Genomic DNA, 23,501 nt, shown 5'->3' with positions numbered 1-23,501 from the left:
GTGGACACGGGTTAGACCACACGCGGACACGGGTCAGACGACAGGCGGGCACGGTTCAGACGACAGGCCGACATGGGTCAGGCCACAGGCGGGCACGGGTCAGACGACAGGCGGGCACGGTTCAGACGACAAGCCGATATGGGTTAGACCACACGCGGACACGGGTCACACAGCTCCAGTTGACCGCAGCGCAATGGCAGCACAGGCGCCTGGGCGGCGTCATTTCCACCATTTCGGGTCATCTCTATGTTTACGTTTGACATGAAAAGCACTAACTGAAATATGCCGGTACACTAGCATACACGGCGCCCCCGGTCATCAGACAGGCACTCACGCCAGCAGATCTAGGCCGTCAGAAGGACTTATGTCACGCGATCCAGGCCATCAAACAGGCACTCACGCCAGCGGATCCAGGCCGTCAGACAGGTACTCACGCCAGCGGATCCAAGCTGTCAGACAGGCACTCACGCCAGCGGATCCAGGCTGTCAGACAGGCACTCACGCCAGCGGATCCAGGCCGTCAGACAGGCACTCACGCCAGCGGATCCAGGCCGTTAGACAGGTACTCACGCCAGCGGATCCAGGCCGTCGGCGGCATCCAGCGGCAGCCGGCGCAGAGTGGCCGGCTCGGGCAGCACGGACTCCAGCCGGGCCGGGTCGCACGCGCCGCCACCGTACGCCAGTCGACCGAAGTCGTTCGTCGAGTACTGCAACCGCAGCGTCACCGACACGGGCGGCAGCGAGCGGCTGGCCAGCTTCTGCTTGAACATCTCGAGCAGGCCTGCGGCCGACCGGCGGGGACTCAGCGGCCGGCCGGCTTCCCAAAGCCCATTGGCGTCCTTTCTGTTGTAGCGCAAACATTTTGTGTTTTTGGACATGCGAATGCGCTCAGAGTATTACTGGTTCATCACGTAGCACAAGGTTATGTTCAGTGGTTTTACGGGAAGAAGGTGGATGCAGGATTGTCAAATTAACCTACCTGAGACAAGGTATGTACAGAACATGCCAAACTGACTCACCTGAGAGGCAATAGAGATGAGACGGAGCTCGTTTCAGCAGAATGGTTTGGAACTCAATCAGGGTCCCCTCACCGACGCACGCGCCCAAAAAGTACAGCTTTGACAGGCGATGCACTTGAACGAACATGGGAATGTCCCTGAAAGAAGCGAGAGGTGTTCTCCTTTCAAAAGTTTCGATGCTCACAAGACCCATTAGAACACAGCACGTCAGATTGCTCAGGGGTGAAGTCAGTAGAGAATGCCCGGAGAGATCCTAGAGCGCCTAGTCAACAGGAGTCACGTCTCACTCACATTTCAACGTTAATTGTCACTTGATGTACAACTGGTGGCTAGCGCTCGTTCTCCCAATGAATCAATATTTGGCATAAGACTATGATAATGTGTGCAAAGGGCGGACCTACGGTTGTCCCAAAACGTAAATGAAAATCCGCTCTTCCTCCGAGACTAACAACGGCGATTACAGACCAACCCATGCGAAATAGTTAAACTCTTGGTCGGACATTCAATACCGACTGATGCTGGAGCTCGAGCTGATGTTTCCACGATAGTGAAGACGTGCAGATAACCACGCTCCGGACATTCCAGAGGTCGGCCGGCCGCTCGGGGCCGGGGTCTACAGTGCCGGCCGCTCCGGGCCGGGGTTTACAGCGCCGGTCGCTCCGGGCCGGGGTCTACAGTGCCGGTCGCTCGGGGCCGGGGTCTACGGTGCCGGCCGCTTGGGGCCGGGGTCTACAGTGGCGGCGGCGCGACCGGGGTCCACAGTACCGGCCGCTCCGGGCCGGGGTCTACAGTGCCGGCCGCTCGGGGCCGGGGTCTACAGTGCCGGCGGCGTCACTGGCGCGTCGCCACCCACCAGCCGGCGTCCCGAAGCGCCACGTGCAGCGAGCTGAGCATGATGCGCGCCTTGCTCTCGCTGTCGACGCCCGGCTCCGAGGCCGGCTGCAGAGCGACGAAGCGGCGCACGCCGAATGCCTCGGTCACCGGGTGCACCGCCTGGAAGTCGGCCACCGGCGAGAGCAGCTCGGCCAGCGCCGCCGGCAGCCGCTCCTGCTCCTGCTCCTCGGCCGGGGGACGCTCCTGCTCCTGCTCCTCCTGGTCGGGCGGGGCGGGACGCTCCCGCTGGCCGGCCCCGCCCGCAGGCTCCACGTACGTCACCGTGAAAGGGCAGCCTGGCGACGGGAGAGTGCCGGGTCATGCCTCACAACGCACACTTCTGTAGCACCGGCTGCCGGGCACGGCGAGCGTCCACACGACGGCAGAGCAGCGGCGGAACGCGCATGCGCGAGAATGGTCATCATATTCAGAGCACTGGGGCGCAGATGTTGCCTCTGGCAACTTCACACCCTGTGTAACAGAAATATGGCAACACATCCAGCCACTGAGCCCAGCCGGCGTGCTGCTTCTTCACCATCACATTCTAAAATGCGCCCTTCACATGGCCTGACGGGTGAGTTATACGGTCTCTGGCATGACGTGGGGATGCATCATCCGTGACGGGCCAGCAGGCGGGCGCGAGTGCCCGGGACGTACCGGCAAACTGGAGCTGAGCCTGGTTAACGGCCGACGACAGGCGGGCGTGAGTGTCCGGGACGTACCGGCAAACTGGAGCTGAGTCTGGCTGACGGCCGGCGGCTGGCGGGCGTGAGTGCCCGGGACGTACCGTCAAACTGGAGCTGAGCCTGGCTGACGTCCAGAGGCTGGCGGGCGTGAGTGCCCGGGACGTGCCGGCAAACTGGAGCTGAGCCTGGCTGACGGCCGGCGGCAGGCGAGCGTGAGTGCCCAGTACGCACCGGCAAACTGGAGCTGAGCCTGGCTGACGGCCGGCGGCAGGCGAGCGTGAGTGCCCGGTACGTACCGGCAGACTGGTACGAAGCTGAGCCTGGCTGACGGCCGGCGGCTGGCGGGCGTGAGTGCCCGGGACGTACCGGCAGACTGGAGCTGAGCCTGGCTGACGGCCAGCGGCTGGCGGGCGTGAGTGCCCGGGACGTACCGGCAAACTGGAGCTGAGCCTGGCTGACGGCCGGCGGCTGGCGGGCGTGAGTGCCCGGGACGTACCGGCAAACTGGAGCTGAGCCTGGCTGACGGCCGGCGGCTGGCGGGCGTGAGTGCCCGGGACGTACCGGCAAACTGGAGCTGAGCCTGGCTGACGGCCGGCGGCTGGCGCAGCGCCTTCCACTCGTGCAGCAGCTCGGCAAGCGCGCCAGTGAAGCGTTCCCAGTCGGAGGCCGACGTGAAGTCGGTGATGTCGAATACCTCGCCATCGCCTTCCTGTCGGGTGGCCGGTCAGTCCGGCTGGTCAGCGACACGCTGGCACCACGCCATGCTCCTGGTTGCGTCCACAGTCACCCAGACAGATACACCGCTCTCATAGGCACACATAGGCAATGCAAATGCAGGCATTCCTACACACTTGCAGTGAGATATGGCGAAGATACTGACGCATTACCTCACATGCAACACAATGCTGATCTGCACTCCTGAGCAGTATGGAGGCTGTCCTCTCCTCACTCACGGACTTCCACCATCCTATGTCTTAAGAATTTACAGAGGTACCTTCAAACCAATACCTCTCGCACAATGCCAATCAGTGCCAAGTTCTGCCAGCATGGTCCTGCCACCCACCCTATATTTCCACTATGCTTTATCAATGCTTTATGGTATAGGTTTCTGGTGACTATAATGATTGTCTAATCTTCGACCAGCCTGTTGGCAGGGATTCTCACACACTGGCTCACTCCATTACTGCCAGCTTTTTCTGATAAATGTGACTCTGAGGTATCCCTCACACAAATTCTGAGCCTCCTGGTTGATTATCTCAATATTGCACTCCAGCCTTCCTGCAAACAGTTTTCTTTAATTCATTAGTGTCACTTGTGTGTGTAATGTGTGTAATCACAGTGTAATGTCAAGCCAAATATGCACCGCCCTGTCCTTACATATATCATGTGTTTGCTTTTTGCACTTTGTGCATTTTGACTCAATGTTTTATGATGTTCTCTCATTAGGCTTCCTGACTTTTAACTTGGTGATGTATCTGAGATAACCACCTTCATGTTGTCAGTCTATATTCAGGAATAATATGGTTGAATTAACATAGGTCAGAATAACATATGCAAACTCATATCAGATCATCCCTGTGACAGAGCAAATAAACATCTGATTTCAGCAATGGTCAAATTAATGTAAAGATGGACAAACTTACCTCCATATCAGTCATCTTCTGTATGGAGTTTGAAGAACTTGACAAAACTTTACCTGTGGGTAGAAAACATGACATAATGCCCACAGATTTCAAGAAGGTGTAACATACCATAACAGAAATAAACATACATTGTATATACATATTGCACACATATCTGAGGTATATATACATAGTTTACTCCATTAGCTGTGACTCATATCAACATATGATCATCAATTTATGTATCTTATATTGGTTCACAGTATATTTTACAGGTAACAACAGCTGTACCATCAGGCAAAAATATATACCACATGCACACACTGTATGCACTCATGTTGTTCACCTAATGATGCACCATTGACAACATTGTTGAGTATGCATCATGCCACAAACTAATATTATATCATGCACAATGGGAAGAGAAGCATGCAGAACATCAATTCACAGCAGAATCAAGGTGTCAGGTTATATCTTCTATTGCAATTTGTTCCAAATAAAGGCAGCTCAAATCTTAAGCTATCAGTTGCATACTGGCAAAACTGAACCCTTAGTTCAATTAAAAGTTATGTGCTTGAAAGAGCACTGGAGCACAGTGTAACTTGAGTTAGAAGTAATTGTTCAACAACATACTTTTTAACATCACTAAGCAAGGTAATCTTTCAAGTGCCTGGCACCAAATCGTGGTTTAAGGCATTTTATCAACAACCTGAATGAATGTAACATTATCTGAGGTTTTCTGTTCCCAATTATTCGTATATTATGCCATTTTGGTGTCATTGTCTTCATTCCAGTGCATGCATCTTAATGTACCAACTGCACATCCAGCTGGGTTCAGCACCACTGTCTATGCTGGTACACAGCGTAACAGCCTAAAGAGGCATTACCCAAGGCTGAACCTCACAAAGAAGTAAGCAGAAACAAACACACACACGGATAAATTAGCCTTGCAAAACACTACCCACACACGTCCGAACCACTCGTTCCAACGCTGTTCCCGTGTTTGTTTTGATCATCATGCAACACCTCGAATGTCAAAAATGCTTGTTTGTCTTTGCTGCGCCAATGTTGTCAAAAAGCGTAATAGCAAAATACTCCTGTTCGATCTAAGCTTTTTTGCTGCATGATCGCGTTAAACGCCTATCCTACCCTCATATAAGTGTTTTAATTGGTTAATCTATCTGAAAAGTGCCATGATGCTGAACAAATGTCTGCTTTGAGCAGGTACATAATTTTATGCTGTGGCGACATTCTTGATCAAAACTTTCACTGCAATTCTGCAATCCATTTCCATTCACTTCCCTCCAATTTCAATTCTTCCGATTCCCGACCGCGGTCATAGTCGGCGGGATCTCCGCTCCGGGTGATCTGGCAGGAGCTGGGGCGTATTCCACAGGATAGGTTGTGATTCGAGAGGCAAGAATGAATCGGAATGGAAATGGTGTCCTCAAGCTGTACCATTTCCCTATGTCATTTTACTCTCAAAGGGTAGGTGTGTAGTAGGTATATTTCCACTGCCTTGACATTTCCTATTGCTTGGGCACTTGAATAAGCTCAAACAGGTGGTATTTAGTGCGACATCATCCTGCAATCAGATCAGAGAAAGGTTCAACTTATCTATGTGTGCGATAAATTATGATTGACCCAACATTGAGAGTTCAGTATTGTTTGTAGGTGACAAAGTCCACCCAAACTTCTGCAGTTTGAGGTGCTGGAAAGGAATTTATTTCCTAAAGTGGATTTATGCCATAGTATATGAACTTCTTGCAACATGCTTCGTTGTTTTGTTTGCTTAGCTGATTTCATTTGTATTGTGTTAACCAGAAATTGTGTTCTCAGATTTCTAGTTCTGTAAGTTATATTTTTATCAACTGTATCCTAAGATCTCTGTAAATTAAATACACATGTGCATGATGGTGTTTCCAAGAGCATGACAGGCTTAAAATTGCAGATTATTAACCTGCTGATCAACTGTATTGTGCAGTGTATTACATACATACTTGTCACCTGGTGATGGTAATGAACCTATTTGTGCAAGCTATGATGTTCCTTTTAAGTCAAAATAAGTTGATGATAACCTGATAACATATGATATGCATGTCATACAATGTAATAGTGTTTGATGTTATAAGGAAGTAACAAATTGACTTTAAATCAAATGAGTACATCAAAATAAATTATTAGAGTCCCTGCCAGCTAACATGCTGAGAAGAGCTGCAGTGTCCTGATGTGCTGATGAGAGCCACCACTGGCTGACATGCTGATGGGAGTAGTCATCAGCTGATCTGCAGATGAGAGCAGCTGTCAGCTAACTAGAGCTGTTGTCAGCTGACAAGAGCCGCTGTCAGTTGACGTGCTGATGGGAGCAGTTGCCTGCAGATGTGCTGACAAGAGCCGCCATCTGCTGATGAGAGCAGACTAGAGCCGTTGTCTGCTGACATGCTGACGAAAACCGCCATCAGCAGACGTGTTGACGAGAGCCACCATCTTCTGACGTGCCAATGAGAGCCGCCATCTGCGGGCGTACTGACTAGAGCCGTCGTCAGCTGACGTGCTGACGAGAGCCTTTGTCTTCTTGCGTGCTGACGAGACCCGCAGTCTGCTGGCGTAATGACTAGCTGATGGCCAACAGGCGGTCCTCACGCTGCATGAGAAGGGACTGGCGTTTGAGGAAGAGCTGGTGAACATCCAGGCGAACGAACAGCACCGACCCGAGTACCTGCATATCAACCCCAAGGGTACCGTGCCCGCGCTGCAGGATGGTGTCAAGGTCATCCCGGACTCGACGCTCATCATGGAGTACCTGGAGGATAACTTCAGCGACGGTGGGTCTGGCGACGAGGGCGGGGGAGGGGGGGGGGGCAGGCTGCGGGTGCAGGGGGAAGACATTCACGGCCGTAAGAGAATAGGACAGATTGTGTATCGTCTTGTGTAGATAGGATGATGGAGATTTAATTTTCAATACAGTGAAACCATTAGAGGTACCAGTCTGCTTGCAAAAAGTTATGGTCAACTGGGATATTTCATTAGATTGTTGTAAAGTTTGTAATTATTATGCCAGATATTGTTGTCATAGCACTGTCCAAGATGCTGAATAATAGTTCATTAGGCTCCTACCCAGGGCTCTGCTAGGAGCCTATTTAGGAAGTCATATCTAGGTGACTGTTGTGGCAAATTTCAGGGAAATTTCCGCGTTTGCTTCCCCTGGACAAAAGTTCTGAGGAATACCGAAAAGTGACCAACTTCACCGAGGAATTTCTCAAGCTGGACATTCCTGTCTTCACTTATGGCACGTTCCACAATGAAGAGCTACGCCAGAAAGTTCGACTTCCTCGGATGATGCTGCGCTCTATTGTGAACAGTAAGTTCGTTCTATGACAGTTCCAGTATGTGGGCGTTGTCAGTTAGAAGTCAGTTCAGTTGCCTGCCGACTGTTATCCAAATACCGTACTTGTTCCCTCAGCAATCCAATGCCATCTTCTCGAGCGCGCCGTGTACATGAACGAATTGTATCTGGTATCCTGTATGACATCCGGCAAACACGACCAGCTCAGACAGACGGAAGCAGCTGGGCCTGTGGCGCCGGCCGCCGTCTCTGACGGGCTGCTTGTCGCCGCCAGAGACCCGTCCGGCGGAGGGCAAGAACCCGTTGGTGCTCGCTCGCGTACTGCATGCCATGGAAGAGGTGCCCGAGGCACGCGAGGTGCTGCAGAACAAGGTGGACTCCATGAAGAAACTTGCTGACGGCATGCTGGACCCGGAGAAGCACCGGCAGGCCATGCGAGGCGTGGACGCCTTTCTGCAGCGCGCCGAGGATGAGCTGGTCACACACACCGGAGGTGGGAGCTCCGCTGCTGCTCACACTGTCTACGGAGACGTCCCTCCCCCCTCGCTCCCCGCCGCCCCTTAGTCACACACACACACACCGGAGTTCGGAGCTCTGCTGCTGCTCACACTGCATGGAGACGTCCCTCTCCTCCCTCCCTTTCTCCCGCTCTGGTCACACATACACACCGGAGGTGGGAAGTACGCCGCTACTCATACTGTTTCCGGAGACGCCCCTCCCTCCTCCTCCCTCCCCTGCCCCCCCCCCCCCCCCCGCTGCTCCCTCTGGTCACGTACACAGGAGGTGGGAGCTCCGCTTCTGCTGACACTGTTGTCTTGTCTGTCTGCTGTGCTGACCAGCCGCGATATGCCCGATGCCTGCCGTGTCTGCTGTGTTGACCAGCCGCGGTATGTCCGAAGCCTGCCGTGTCTGCTGTGTTCACCAGCCGCGGTATGTCCGATTCCTGCCGTGTCTGCTGTGTCGACCAGCGAGAGTATGCCCGGTGCCCGCCGTGTCTGCTGTACTGACCAGCCACGGTATGTGGGCGCTGACGTGGCACCGGCGTCACCTGACCCTGCTCCTCGCCGTGCTCCAGAGCGGGCCAGCTGGTGGCTGTGCGGCGCCTCCTTCAGCCTGGCCGACGTCGACCTGTGCGTGCTGCTCAACCGCATCTGGATGCTCGGCCTGGAGGAGCGCCTGTTCACGCGCACGCGGCCCCACCTGGCCACCTATTTCCGGCGCGCCCGTCAGAGGACTGCCTTCCAGAAGACCACGGCCATGCCCTTCAAGATTCGTGCCCTTCTACTGGCTGAAAGGGTCGGCTCCTACCTGCCGCTGGTGCTCGGCCTGGGCGCCATCCTGGCGGCCGCGTATGGAATATACGCTGCGCGCCGTTGAACGTAGATGGCGTCGGAGCATCATGCCTAGGCTCCGCCATAGAGAAAGTAAATCACGCCTCATGACGCCCTTTGGCATGCTTCTGACAAGTGATGCGTTACGGCCTATGCTGCCATTTGTGGGAATGTGATTAAAAAAGGTCAACCTCTGATTTCTAGAGCTGTTAAATCACGTTCATTTTCTTAGTCAGCATGCTGGGGTGCGTACAGGCTGCTCAATGTGATATATACAACGTTTGTGCTTCCTCACACCGTTTATGGCGGGACCCTGCCAGTCGATTTGTGACTGGGTTAGGTACGCCTCGCGCACTCAGTTATTGCGCACTTAATTATACGTTATTCTGACACGCGTGGGCCTTGCGGTAATCGTGATAGCGTGCATACACTTATACTCTTGTTCTGCTGACACTTGGATATTAGTGATCGGTCAGCACACCTTCACACTGAGCAATGATCTTGAGCGACAATAAGTCACGTTTTTGTGACGTCATTGTCGTACAAGCGTCCAGAGGCCGAGAGGCCAGCCGTCGGCGACTGTTGACGGCTGGGCGGCAGGGACGTCACCGGCCCGTCTGGCGGCATGAGCTGCATGGCCCTCTGTACGGCGCTAACGGGTCTGTGGCTTCAGCAGTTCGCTCCTCCCCTATTCGTCTTCGGTTTTTTCTCCCCGGGCAGCAGTGTGTTGCGCCGCCCAGGCTTTCGGTTGATTCCTGGGCGTCGAGTCGCAGCGACGCGCGGGCGCGTCTACGGAGTCTTGGAACCGATGTAGACGGTGTCTCAGTGACTCTGTTGTCACGTTCGACAGGGGCTGCCAGTCAGTCAGCAGACAGGCGCGTCTTTTTGTCCGCCAGACAGTAGGTGTTGTGCTTTCCTGTGGACTTCCAGAGTGGGTTGTTTCTGTTAAACCATGTTCAATTTCCGTTGCCTGCCGCCAGTCATGTGATAGCGTATCGCTAGGCTCATCATAAAAACCGCTTATATAACCCAGTTTGCCGCTCAATGACTTGTTAATGAAATGGCCCACGCATGTAGACGTTACCACGATACGGTCCTGGGTCTTTGACCACGTGGTGACAAACAGGAGCTTGTTTCGGTGGTGGGATAGTGCGCGTAGGGATGACGATGCCAGAAGGCGCGCGCGGGCGCCGCCGGCGGCTATGTCGGTGCGTGTGATGCGGTCTGAGCTGTTGTGTCGCGCGGGTGAGACCAGAATAGGGTACATTCCCGGTTGTGCGGCTCGTGCCTATTGTTTGTCCTGGTGCCTTTGATGAATGTGCCTCTGTTAGTTCAGCGCGCGGCAATCAGTGGCTTCCGGTGAAGTTGGTTAGAGTGCGGCAGGCGAGCCTGTGCCAAACTGTTGCAGCAAACCGGGGAAATATATTCGGTTCGTAACTGATTTTTGTATGATGCTGGTGGTTTTATTTCGACCGATACAAATATACGGGCTTCAAGAGCTTCATCCGCTTCGGTCACATTTCTTTAGGTTGATCCCGCGGCTGTCTGGAACTCAAAGAAATCATGGCGGGGGGCTTTGTCCAGAGGGGTGTCACTGCTAGGGAACGTTCGGGGATGTACGGGGCCTGATATTCAACCAAATGGAACAAACAGTACGGGGACTTACGCGGCTGAATAAAACATTAACGATTATTATGTTGGCTATGTTGAGGTGTCAGTATGCGTCAAACTTGCCTGTTTTTTCACATCTTTACGAGCGCGGTTTCGTTTTGTTCGTCCAGTTTCATACATGTTGTTTGTGAATGATCCCAGTAACGGGCGAGCACATTCAACGTACCCACAACAGTCTGGGGAGTGGAAGACAGTTGTGGATGTCTGTCCATAAGCACGTGGCGTCTATAAACTTAAGGGATTCCTTATGGTTAACTACGCTAATGATATGATTAAGCAGTTCGTTTATTGCAAACAGTAGGTCCAGATATCAGACAAGATTATATTATTATCGAGCACTCCGTATATATGTCCAATACGAGTGTTCGCCAAACGCTAGCGCGTGCCTACTTGTCTTGCACGGACTTCAAACGCTGCACGAAGCAGTTGCAAACGTGGAAAACGTCAAAAGGGGTGCACAGCAGCTTTCGCGAAATCGGCGACAGATTTATGTTCACATTCAGATCGACATGCTCCCAGCAGCTGACTGTTGATTGGTTTGCGCACAGGGCGACCGTGACAGGATTGTGATCGTGATCGTGTGTTCATTCAGGTCTATTAAAAGTCCACTATCAGGCAAAAATAGAGACAGACATGAACATGGCTCAGTTGCATGCTTACTAACACGTGCATGGCAAGAATATAATCCTTGGAACATTATACAAGTAAAACACGAAACTGGGAAGCAGCGCTGACGACGTTACGGGCCTTGCAGTGATAATACCTTTGCGACGAGCAGCGCTGCAAGCTTACAAGGCAGCACTGGTGTTGGCTGTTTACATTACGCCTGACGTGAGAGGCCGGTGGCCTGCTGTACCTCTGTTGATAGCGTTTGTTGGGCGTGGATTTGGTGCGCACGGCAACAGGAGGTTCAGTTCAGTAGCGGCAAAAAATCCAGATAATGGAAGTGGTGCTCTCTCAGCGACGTCCGCCTGCGCGTGTGCCGGTGTTGCTTTGCTTGGTCATCACCATCAGATCATGATCTGTGAGCAGGCACTCAGGTCAATAAAACGAGTCCGCTGTCTGGAGGAAATAGATCCGAATATGAATATGAATCATTTGCTAACTTCGTCGACTTTGTTTGCCTACTGGGATTAGCTAAAGACAACTTTGTTGCCTTTGCCTAGTCCCCGTCTGAGTCCCAATGACGTCCGTCTCTGCACATGGTCTCAGCACGATTCACGATAATGTTCGTCTCTCCACCCAATCCCGGCCTGAACCGCAGTGACGTCCGTCTCTCTGCCCAGTCCCAGCATGGTTCACAAGGACGTCCGTTTCTTCATCTGGTCTCAGCATGATTCACGATCGCGTCTGTCCATCTATGTAAACCCAACATGACTTACAATAATGTCTGCCCGCCTACCTAGTCTCAGCATGATTCACGATGATGCCTGTCTCTCTACCTAGTTCCAGCCTAAATCACAGTGATAGCTGTCTCTCAACCTGTTCCCAGCACGATTCACGATGGCGTTCGTCTCTCTTCCTAGTGCCAGCATGGTTGGCAATTCTGTCCTCTCTCTACCTACTCCCAGCATGATTCACAATGACGTACGCCTCTCAAGAGGAAATGGCGGTGCGTGCAATAATTTTCAAGTCGACTTTTGCGATGCGTTACCGCAAGGCTGCTGCAATAATTCAGGGCTGCAATCGGGGGCACCGAGACACCCAGTGAAGCAAAAGCATAGCGATACCGATTTCATCAATAGCATACCGTTTTCATCTAGCGACAACCCGAGCCACCGACCACTCTCTACCCCCGGCTGATCGCTGTGTGATACTCTGCCCCGCTCTCCGCGGCGAGCGCCTCCGGCCGCCGAGTCCCCCGCTCAGCTGACTGCCGTCGCTGCCGAGTGGGGCGGGGCAGTTGGCGGCCGGCCGGGGGGCGGCGCGCGCCTCGCCGCCTCCGCCGCCCGCAGTCGGCCGCGCCGAAATCGATAGGCCAGTGGCGGACGCGCCGGGCTGGCATGGTGCTGCGGCACAGACTACCGTCCAGGCGCGGCAGTGTCATCTAGAGTGGGTGGCCGGCGACAGGCCAGGCGTGCCGTCGTGAAGGACGCGGTGCGACCATGGCGGCGGGCCCGCTGCTTCTGGCCGCCACGCTGGCGGTGTTGACGGCGCCGGCCGCCAGCGACGCCTACAGGAAAGGTAGGCGATGGACAGGCGCTGGGTCGGCCCGAGCGGCAGCGGGGGCCGCAGCCGTCGGCCGAGAGCGAGCTGTGATGGCTCGAGGGTCCGCTCTTTTTTCGTTGAGGAAGGCGGATGACGGTCGCTGCGTATCGATTTGGCACGCTCCAGGCCGCGAGCGTTGATCCGTCCGCCGTTAGTGAGCGGGCCTGGCCGATCCGGCCGGCGAGCTGTCGGCCCGGCCCCTGGAGCCGCCAGGCCGCCGGATAAGGCGCCCGTCCCTCCCCCGCCCCCCCCCCCCCCTCCCCACCCGATGCGCTCGGACAGGAACGGAGGAACGCCTCAAACGTGGGACAGAGCCGAAAGCAGTTCTTTCACATTCAGTCGTTTCATTTCACATTTTCACATTCGGCGATGTTTTCGGTCACCTACACAAAGAAATTGCTGTGAAATCGCATCGAAAGGTTCGGGAGTGGGTCAGAACACCGTACGCGTCATGTCCCCACGTGCACGTGATGATGGGCCGGGTTCAAGGCATGGCTTCCGCACCCGTGTGGGCTTGGATTCCGGAGGGTCAACACGCCAGTGCCGACAGCGGGGTCTGGAGTAAGTGACAGCAAACAGCGAGGCGGGCGAGGTGACTCTTGGCGGTGAGAGCGGGACGATGATGTGGCGTCCGCTGCTCACAGAGCGGCTGACCAGCACATTTGCACATCCACTGCCCACGTCCGGCGATGTTTATTTGTCTGACGTTCGTGTGACAGGCGGCTTGCAGCGTGTGTCCCTTGGCTCCGACCACTCGTCACTTGAGGATTTGTTTATGCGACGGAGAGCATGTGCCGACGCGGGGACGGGCGGGGATGGTGGTTCAGGTGGCTTGAGGGCATTAGACCAACTGAAAATATGATTGAATGAAGTCTGGATGATGCTGTACACTTCTCGCATCGTTGTTGCCAGTCGTTTGTTTTGTACGCTGCAATCTGTCTGCGAAGTATTGGCTGTGGCATGAGCCCTATGGGTGGTGAGAGCCCGTTGCTTCCTACCATTTTGTCCGGCTCATACATGGTAGCGCTACGGCAGAGAGCGAAAGTGCAAAATTGTTGGTGCATTCGTTTTATATTCCTTAGGACTTGAAATTGGCCTTTGAGGTCACTGCTTTTTCCTCTTCTAGGACCTGTGAAGTTGGATAAGTTTTTGATGGGCCCAACCACTTTTACGGCCCCGGTTAAGCTAGTGTGGCCGCTCTACTTTTGTCATGAGTGCTTGCCAAGGTCTTTCAGTGTCATATGTTTTGCTTTCCACACCAATGAACCTTTTAGGACAAGGAATCGAAGCGTGGACAGAGGCTTATTTTGAATCGTGCATGGGCCAGGTGAGAATCGGACGCGCATGGATTCCGGAAATGGATCCCACTAGCAAGCCCCAGATCCTGTAACCGAATGAACTCTCCGTGTTCAGGATCCCCCGGTATATCCATCGCCCAAGGTGGCAATGCTTGCTTAAAACATTGCGTGTCTTTGCGTATAAAATATCGTTGTGTGCTATGATAGGGCTGAGGACAGCACTCCACGGATTTTTTCAGGGTCTAGTTAGTATGCCTGTGGATTATCTGGCATGATCGATTAAAATTCATAAGCGTCTCTGATTTTTACAGGAACACACGTATATTTGGGCGAGTAATGTTCACTTTGATTGATCGGCTCAACAGTCTGGGCATTAGTCATTTCGGTATTCGTGGCTATGGCGTGCTCTCGGATGGTATCGTCATAGTTCAGCGAAGCGCCGAGCGGCTATTTTAAGACGGCCACGGTGCCCAAGATCATCCATCTGTAGCGTACCCTAATGATGCAGAATACAATCCACATGATGCAGAATGCGGAGTGTTGGACCGAGACTCAAAACTGCAACAAATCGAGTTCCGTTACAGGCAGAATGAAAAACGGGGGTTTGTAATCTACAGAGTGAATTTGTAAACTACCTCGCTTATCCGGTAGTTTGTGCCTAGGGAGTTTTCAAACTCCCTGGGTGGCTAGAGATCTACAAACTCACTTGGGAGTTTGTAAACTCATTTGGAATTTGCGAAATATCTAGATGATTAACGTGTGACCATCCCCGATGCAATTTGATGCGGGTTTATGCGACGCATAAAACTACCTAGGTTTTATGTTATAATATGTCGCATCTTCATCTGATAAAAAAACGGTGGTATCTTTGAATGGCGCCATCGAATTGAATCACATTTGAACCCACAAGAATCCTTCTGCACCTTTGAAAATACTCACTTTGGCCAACACCGACACAAACCAAAAGGTCGGGACATAAGATTGGTTTACTGCATCGAGGCTTGCATGGTGCGCACCCTTTATTACCATTTGGGGGCTTACGTGAAGATCAAGGGTGTAGTCCGTCTAATAATCACATATTGCACAGCCACAAAAAACACCAATATTGCACAGCCGCAGAAAACACCAGTATTGCACAGCCGCAGAAAACGTCAATATTGCACAGCCGCAGAAAACATCAATATTGCACTTGGGCCACAGTTATGACGTGCAGTTACCAATGGGACAGTTACAAACGCTGAAGGAACTGTAATATTTTGCGTGAATTCTCTCCTTGCCGATGTGAGTCACAATGGAAACCAGTTTATGAGTTTTGAAGCAAGCTTGTAAGTACAATAGCCCATGAGGAGCTGCGGCTATTGAGAAACCCAACGCGTCTCACTCGCGGCTATTTTCGTTTGAGAGCCATAGTACGGGCTGTATATCCTGATCCAACTGGTCTGAGGGAAACTTGGCTGACCATTCCCGTCGCTGCAAAGTTATGGAACATCACTGGCACCTCGCTATAGTGCTCTATAGCGAGGTGCTATAGAGCACTATAGCACTTTGTTCTGTTCGTTGATATGAATGAAATATCCGTAACGTCTTTATTCTAGTACCTGGCAGATAGCCTGAGTGGAGGCAAATGTTTGCGATTGATGCAGCTATTTTTGGTTGCATTTACTATGCATGAGTTCGTTCTGTTATGTCCTTACAAAACGCGCAGTGGGATCGTTATGTCGAGCTAGGGCTGGAATGAAGGCTCTCCAATGCTGGTTCAAGCCGTTACCTGGTGTCAGTTCAATGTTCATTGGACTCGATTTAAAATCCTGAGAAAAGTTACTGCGCAGCGGGCAAAATAAATTTGGCATGCATCATTGCATCACAGTATGTTCTCCTGTGCATTATTTTCACTAGTTTGCTCAAATTTGTAATCTTCCGCATTTATTCACATGCATAGATATCAATGTAATTCAGAATTATCAGCTGGCCACATCTCCATTGTGCCGTCCCTTGAATGTCTTAATGGTTATAGCCATTCAAGTACCATGGGAAGATGGTTCTCTTGCCCTCAATATTTCGTAAGCTACCGAGGCAGCTTACAAACTTGCTAGGGCGTTTGCAAAATCCATAATGAGCTGCAAATTTTCTAGCCATCCAGGGAATTTGCAGTTTTCCGGGTTTTGCGTGCGTGTATGTGTGTGCGCGCGGATGCGCACTGCACGTGTGGGCTGGGGTGCATGTGTGCGTGCGTGCGTGGGTGCGTGCGCTTCATCACGATGTTGGTATCTGACGGAGACCGATCCGTTTCACTCGGTCGCTGCGAATGAAGCCACTCGGCCGAAATCCGCACGCCCAATAGAATGGTCTTGAATAAATAAAATGAAGTGGTCCTGAAGCGCGCTGTACAGAACGCATCACCAAGAGTTGAGTTCTTGTAGTCTCTCGAAGCGCCGCGGTTTCGTCGTTATCACGGATGCAAGAGTGAAAGACATACTAACATTGGAACTTATCCTGGATGCGCCGTCTCTGGGATGCCAGACTGCGCGGCTCAGTCGAAATCTGACGCGGTGCCGACTGGCTCGGCGTGGCGTGAGGCTATCACGGACCTGTGGCATTGTAAAGACGGACCGGCGGCAGTGGGAACAGCCACCTGTGTCGTGGGGGGGGGGGGGTCGGTCCAGTGGCATGATCCCAGTTGAGATCCGGCCTGCCGCGTCCTGCCCGGATATTGCTGGATGTGAGCACTACCCGCCACTGCATATATATATATATATATATATATATATATATATATATATATATATATATATGTGTGTGTGTGTGTGTGTGTGTGTGTGTGTGTGTGTGTGTGTGTGTGTGTGTTTACGAATGCATGTATATATTACGATACTATTATTATTATTACTATTTTTAATATTATATGACCAGCTTGCCTGCATTTCCTACCAAAGCGGTCGACTTTAGGGTCGCGATACGCCGGTGATCTGTTGTTCGCTATGATTGAACAGCAGATTTTTAACATTAGAATGTTTTTTCGTTAAAAAGGAAAACAGGCATCGAAGTGTGGTAATGATACCTTTTGGTAGGGGTCGTGTAAACAGTATATTTCGGGTGAAACCAGCTGAAGTGATCTTTGAAACGAGAAGGCCGGATCCAGCCAGACTACTCTGGGCTCGTTGGCACACACTTTCCCAATTTGTCTGTGGACAATGAGACTTTCTACATCCTAAAGGTCGTCCTCCACTTAGGTAGCGCTCGACCCACCGATACTGCGGTCGCCGGCCACGCACCTCCTCCCTTGACCCATTCCGACAACAATTTTCGTGCAGACACCCCAGGGAGATCGTCTCACGAGGGTGTACGAAGCCCCTGGCCACGACATCCACGTCCCTCCGGTTTCGCCCTGTTGTGGGGCGGGCTGCCGTATTGTCGGAGGACCACGTGGCGTCCGTCTCTTTCGAGCCACATCACGACAGTACCAGTCGTCAGTTTGAACGTCCATGTCTTCCCCTACACATCAAGCGCTGGATTTTGTTTAAGCATGAATGCTGCTGTATTGTCCAGTGCAGGACTCTGTTGCAGCATGTCTGTCGCCGTGTTATCCATTGAGGAACCTCGCCTTTCATATCATGTCAGAAGCTGTGTTGTCCAGTGTGAGACTCTGTCTGTGGAGGATATGTCTTTCATAATAGGTCGTCATCACAAAACCACAGGGTTTAATGAAAACCTGCTCCGTTGCGTCCCGTATAGGATCAATGACCCTCTAAAAAAGTGCCAAGAAACCCTTCTCTGATTTCCCCGGCGTCACAGCCTCGCAGCTGCCCGTTGCCATTCACCGCTGGTCCCATGTGACGACAGTGCCGCCTGTTGCAGTGTACCTGGACGACCCGAGCAGCTGCAACAGGACGATTCGGCTGCAGGCCGGCATGTCGGCCGCGCTGGTGCGCCTGTCGCCCACACAGCTGTTCCGGCCACTCACCTGCTACGTGCGCATCGAGGTCGGCGACGCCGGCATCGGTACGGGCACAGACGGCCGGCGACGCTGGTCAGCACCAGTCGCTGTCACCTGACACGGGATGTAACGGGCTCAGACGGTCGGCGACACTGATCAGCACCGGCCAATGTCTTCTGATTTCGTAGATTACGGGCACAGACGGTGGTGACACTGGTCAGCACCGGCCAGTGTCACCTGACACCGGAGGTCACGGGCTCAGATGACCGGTGGCGCTGGTCCGCACCTGACACGGGAGGTCACGGGCACAGACAGCCGGTGACGCTGGTCAGCAGCAGCCGCTGTCACCAGACACGGGAGGTCACGGGCTCAGACGGCCGGTGACGCCGGTCAGCACCGGCCACTGTCACCAGACACGAGAGGTCTTTTGACACATGCGACAGAAGACCTCCTGTGGCATACATGTGACACATGATGGCGTGAACACCATTCTCCCGGCAGTGCCTTGGCACTTTTTAATTTCCGTCTCACAACGAGGTAGTGTTTGCCTAGCCCGATCGTCGAGGCTGTGTCCTCTGACGTACGTGTGCTCAGTTTGCTCGGCATTATGCACTCCTCAGCCCGCTGAGAAGCCTTGGAAGGCTCCACCAGCCCCTCGCCGAGTGGTAAAGCGTTCGTCTCTGTGGGCCACGCTGACAGCACGAACCCTATTGATCAGTGATTGCAGAGCTGTTTGAGCCAGCCCGCGACGGAGCTGAAGCTCCAAAAGTGCTTCCTTGAGGCTTCTGTGCCAATCACGCGCGGCCCTGTTGACGCCATCCAACGACGCCATCCAAAGATCGGCAATGCACGTCTTACGTATCGCTTAAAGACTATGTGTACCAGCCGCAGCGGGATATAATGACGCTCGTGGGGGTTCGAGAGGTAGCAAACCAAACATTTTCTGCTCGATTTCATCGTCCATTCATTACATGAAAAACTATAAAACTGTTTTAAAAACCCGCTGTACAGTACTCAGCCAAAAGAAACATCCCCATGTGTTTACCCTCCATAATTTTCTCAGTTATCAAACGTTGTTTATTTGGGAGAAGCTCTCACAATATATCGTCGGCGCGCTCTGGCGCGTGCCCCGCGCGCGATGAGCCGCCGCGGCGCCGCGCCTCAACTGAGCCGCGTCTCCCACCCCGCAGCGGGATTGACGGCGGCCATCCAGGAGCTGAGCATCGGAAAGTTTGACGACACCAGCAACTGCACCAGCTACCTGCAGGTCAGACACCCGGCGGCCGGCCGGGACCGCGCGGCGTCCAAAATCCTGCCGTCACCCAGCCGCCTCGTGCCAACTTTTTCTTTGGAAGGTGCCTGACTACGGGGAACTCATCACTGAGATGTTTCTCCCGTATGCCCTTTGAAGCGTGCTGTCATAGCCTCCATGCATTAATATATGTAAGTATATATAATTATAATAATATTGACCACTGGGGTGGTCAATTCAAATGCACACTTCAGTGGGCTACCACGGTTTTCGCACGGCTAAAGGCAGAACATGTACTGGGACGCTCCACTCTCATGATAACGCCGGCGGGCTTCGCTGGCCTGGGTATGAGTGAATCCGGACCGTGCTCGGGACTGTCGTGCTTCCATCGGGTGACAGCGTGCCGCGATGACTCCGCCAGTGCGGTGCTGCTGCACACTGGCGGGGGCGTCGCCCCTGGCTGTGGTGGCGACCTCGCCCCAGACCGGGCCAGGTCGGCCGGCGCGGGCCCAGGCCAGCGGCGCCGGCGCCGCCGCCGGCGACCCGCCAGATTGGCGGGTGGTCGCGCGTGCTGCGGCTAGCGATGATGCGGGATCAATGTGGCGCCCGGGCCCTGACAAGAAGTGGAGGCGGTCGCCGACGGCGGCCGCGGCCCTGTCGGGACGGCAGCGGCCAACCGCTCGGCCTGGCATTGGCTGTCTTTCACAGCTGCTCTGGCTTATGGCTTATTTGCGCCGGGTTGAATGTCGCAGCCATTCGCTTGGCGTCGCGGCCTCTCACAGCGAGGCGGCGGTAGCGGGAACACCGGCTGCCGCCGTCACTTACTGTGTAGGGCGGTAATGAACTGTCATTGTCGGATAGCGACTACCGGCGGAGAGGACAGGAGCGGGTAACTCCCAGCGTCGGGGAGATGGCCGTCTTAATTAAGACTGATTGTGAGGCACGTCGATCGACGGCCATCAGCAGGAGTTTGAGCTTGTGGTTGAAGGACACCAAACCAGAGTTCCTAACGAAACCAGCTTCCCGGTGTAGCGTAAGTTGAATACAGGACACCGTCCTGTTTAGGCCGGTAAAACCCACCAAACTAGACTAACTTACTAGACTAGCTACTAAGCAGACTTGCACTTGATTCCACTTGGGTTGAATCTTTATGGAATCCCGTTCAAAGCGATGGAATCCGAATCGGTCTGATGTAATCTAATCCGAATATGACACCAGTACATTTAGAATTGCTGAGGCTGATTTCGAACCTGAATACAGTTGTATGGCCTTTGGGTATGCTTGTGTCGTATGCGTTAAATCTTTATCGTGTGCGCGCTATATTATATAAGTCATGCAATATATATATATATATATATATATATATATATATATATATATATATATATATTACATGACTTTGTTTTACATTTATGCATAGCAATGTCATGTTATTAAACAGCAAGACATCAAGTTTGCCTTGAATTCCAGACTTCCTTTGGATCAGCGACCCCGGGACTCGAAGGTACTGCGTGGTTTTAATGCGCTCAGCGCTGGGGTGTAACGAGTGCTTGACTGACATCGATAGGCGGTGGCAGAATCTGTGTTTGGCCAACCGTTGCAGTACATATGTGAGCGAGGTGGCATTACGACCTTGGAGCTGTGTCAGCTAATCTTCTTTGTAAAAAGGTGAAAGCTTGCGTAAGTTATCTTCCATCAGTGGATAATCTGAGCCCGCATCCTCTCCTTTTCGTGGAGCGGCATGTGGGAGTCGGGAAAGGGGTGTGCGGCGCAGCTGTTTTGAGGCACGTCGTGTTAGGTTGGTCATGCATCACCCGCGGCGATGCGTTTCGCAGTGGACTTCTGTCCTCTGGCATCAGCGCTGATCAGAGTAATAATCCACTACCATCGGCAGGCCATGTGGCATCCTCAGAGGCCGGCTGTTCCAGGCCTCGACGATCGTCGAACCCTTGGTGGACTGGGTCTTGAGCAACTGCTCGTGGCAGAGTGCAGTTCTGGTTTTACCCCTGGACGCAAGCTAGCCAGCCTCGTGGGTCTGTGCTGTGCCGTTGCTTCAGAGTAGCACGCGCACTTAAGGAGTTTGCTTGTGCCCGTCTGGCCCGAGAGGTGTGACTTGTAGCCGCATATCGCCGTGGCGGTCGCCTCCGTGCCTTTTGGCGCGCGTGGGGCAGTTGTAACGCGGCCCGCAGCGCTCGCGGTCATCGCTCACAGCCGATGACTCCCAGTCTCACTTTAGCTCCATCCATTGCAGCGGGAAGTATTCACGACCGCGCATTTTGAGGTGAAACATTTTACCATTCTCATAGCCGCTGCTGAGAATAATCTTGGTTCTTCTGGCATTGTCAGTCCTCAAGAAGTTGCTCGTCTTATTGCGTGTCTGAGACGGGGAGCAGCGTGCTGACCTGGATGGAATTTCTGTCAGTCACCTCTTATATGTAGCTTCTCCGTCCTTTCACAACCCTTGACACAGTTCCTGACCGCCTGTGATAATAAACTGCAGGTACTGTCCAGTTTTGCTTGTGGTGCTATTGTGCCGCTCGGTAAAAAGCGTAGGTCCGGTACCGACATCTTAGATAATTATCTGCCGATTTTGCCTGTTTCAGCATCTCCAAGCTTGAAGGGATGCTGCACCTTGTTGAGATTAAGTCGTCACTTGTACCCAACGAGTTGCAGTTTGGTTTCGCCGAGAGACGAAGGACGTCTGAAGTCACCATCTTTGTGCGAGAGACTGCGCACAAGGATGGTGGATATGTTAGCCGGGGTTCGCCAGTCTCTGTCCCTAATCTTGGTGCTCGGAAGTGCTTCGACAGGCTCTGGTACGCCGGCCTTCTGCTGCGTGCTGCTGAGCACCTGTGCGCGCGGAGCTGGGGTCTGCTGCCAGCCTGAGGTCTCTGTCAGCCTGCGTGATGCCTGGCGGTCAGCTTTCGCCAGCTTTCTCGCTTCATAGGAGCGTTCATCAGGGAACGATTTTGTCACCCCATGGATTGATAATGCTTCTCCGTTTCCGCTCGTTAGACAGGTGAGCCTCAAAAGTTTTGGAACGCGGCTCCACGCTTCTCATGTCCCAGAAGAGTGCTATGCCGACGGCCTTACGCATCCTCCACAGCAACGCGCACCATCTGAGTCATACGTTCATGATTGTTGAAGGGATCTCCGCTCGGTGGCGTTTGAAGTTTGTGAACCTCGATCCAGTACACATCAAAAGTCATTGTCTTCTTTTCGGAGGCGGTCTCTTGTCACATATGTCACGGAATGGCGACTGTGCTGGCAAAAATTGGTCGTAAGTGCCCATACCGAGCGTCTGGGCGCCGTGCTCGATCAGGAGCTGCGCTGGGGTCACGACGTGGACACGTGTCTGCACCGGGCGCGTGGCTTCCTTCACACTCTGGCACCAGCCGGTGTGCTGTGTACCAGAGCGTAAAGAGTGTCGCCTTCCGGCACAGGAGAAGGCTTTCCTGTGGCAGTATCACCGTGGCGCCGACTTGTCCTTTGGCAGTGCACAAGCTGTGTCGATCGTAGCGGACATGAGCGCTGGGATCTGGCAGGCATTTGCCTTAATGCAGCTGTAGGACCTGTCACGACGAGCATCCAGCACAGCTCTTTTGGGTTCTGCGTGTCCCGAAAATACAGAATGAGGTTTGGTCTGCTTTGCTGAAAAAGCTCAGCAGCCTGTTTCGCTCTTTACATCGCTTGCACCGATATCTTTTGAAGACTCTAGCCTCTCTTGACCTACCGCACGGGTCAGCTTGCTGGAACCTTTGCTGGATTCGCCTTTTCTGCTCTGTGGTCAAAATTGGGGGGCTGTTAGTGAGTTTGTCCTGCGGAAGGATGGAGAGCTGCCTCCTTTCTCCAACGCGGCCCCAGCGTGGTGTGCATCTTACTTTAAGTTTTGCGCTTTAGGGAGAATTTTATCCAGAAGGCACTGTGGCCGAATAACTGAGTAGCTCATATTTGCTACGCCCCTATTGCTCTCTGACTCGCCATATTATTATTGGCAGACTCGCCTGTGCTGTTCAGATCGGTGATTAGAATGGAGCGTCCAGCAAAGCACCGTGCTATTATCGTTGCGACACACGCTCGACTTCAATGGCCGTGGGCTTTCTGTGCGACTGAATAAACAGTGCACCCAAGCGTGATTTACCATCCCTGACACGCCTGTCATCAGCAGCTGCTCCTCCCCTCCTCCTTCTGCGCCGCTTCAGACCGCTTGAGCCGTCCGACGCTTGGGAAGGGGGCGCTTGCGGAAGCGGCGGCCGAACGA

At 53.2% G+C, this 23,501-nt stretch overlaps 2 protein-coding genes and 1 long non-coding RNA gene across 3 annotated transcripts in view; 2 read left to right on the top strand and 1 right to left on the bottom strand.

Moving 5' to 3' along the window:
* Positions 1–3,144: 3,144 nt before the first annotated feature.
* Positions 3,145–5,222, bottom strand: LOC119090546 (uncharacterized). Its single transcript, XR_005093256.1, has 3 exons — positions 5,166–5,222; positions 4,222–4,274; positions 3,145–3,287 (listed from the first exon to the last, which is right to left on the bottom strand). It is a non-coding gene; the product is annotated as an uncharacterized LOC119090546 (long non-coding RNA).
* A 195-nt stretch (positions 5,223–5,417) lies between these two features.
* Positions 5,418–10,318, top strand: LOC119090499 (ganglioside-induced differentiation-associated protein 1). The gene is made up of 5 exons (XM_037213317.1): positions 5,418–5,688; positions 6,833–7,025; positions 7,382–7,561; positions 7,821–8,039; positions 8,622–10,318. Exons 1-5 carry the CDS (start codon positions 5,623–5,625, stop codon positions 8,921–8,923), a joined length of 960 nt encoding a protein of 319 aa, XP_037069212.1. The 5' UTR covers positions 5,418–5,622; the 3' UTR covers positions 8,924–10,318.
* Positions 10,319–12,516: 2,198 nt separating this feature from the next.
* Positions 12,517–23,501, top strand: part of LOC119089881 (uncharacterized) — a 39,399-nt gene continuing 28,414 nt past the window's right edge. Inside the window, exons 1-3 of the mRNA XM_037212688.1 lie at positions 12,517–12,732; positions 17,910–18,053; positions 19,179–19,255. Of these exons, the coding sequence (XP_037068583.1) occupies positions 12,654–12,732; positions 17,910–18,053; positions 19,179–19,255 (300 nt within the window). The 5' untranslated portion in view covers positions 12,517–12,653. The remainder of the gene's footprint in view (positions 12,733–17,909; positions 18,054–19,178; positions 19,256–23,501) is intronic.

This window comes from Pollicipes pollicipes, unplaced genomic scaffold, assembly GCF_011947565.3.
Source record: "Pollicipes pollicipes isolate AB1234 unplaced genomic scaffold, Ppol_2.1 Scaffold_3087;HRSCAF=3621_pilon_pilon_pilon, whole genome shotgun sequence".
Classification (NCBI taxonomy): domain Eukaryota; kingdom Metazoa; phylum Arthropoda; class Thecostraca; order Pollicipedomorpha; family Pollicipedidae; genus Pollicipes; species Pollicipes pollicipes.
This window is presented reverse-complemented; position numbering and strand designations above follow the sequence as displayed.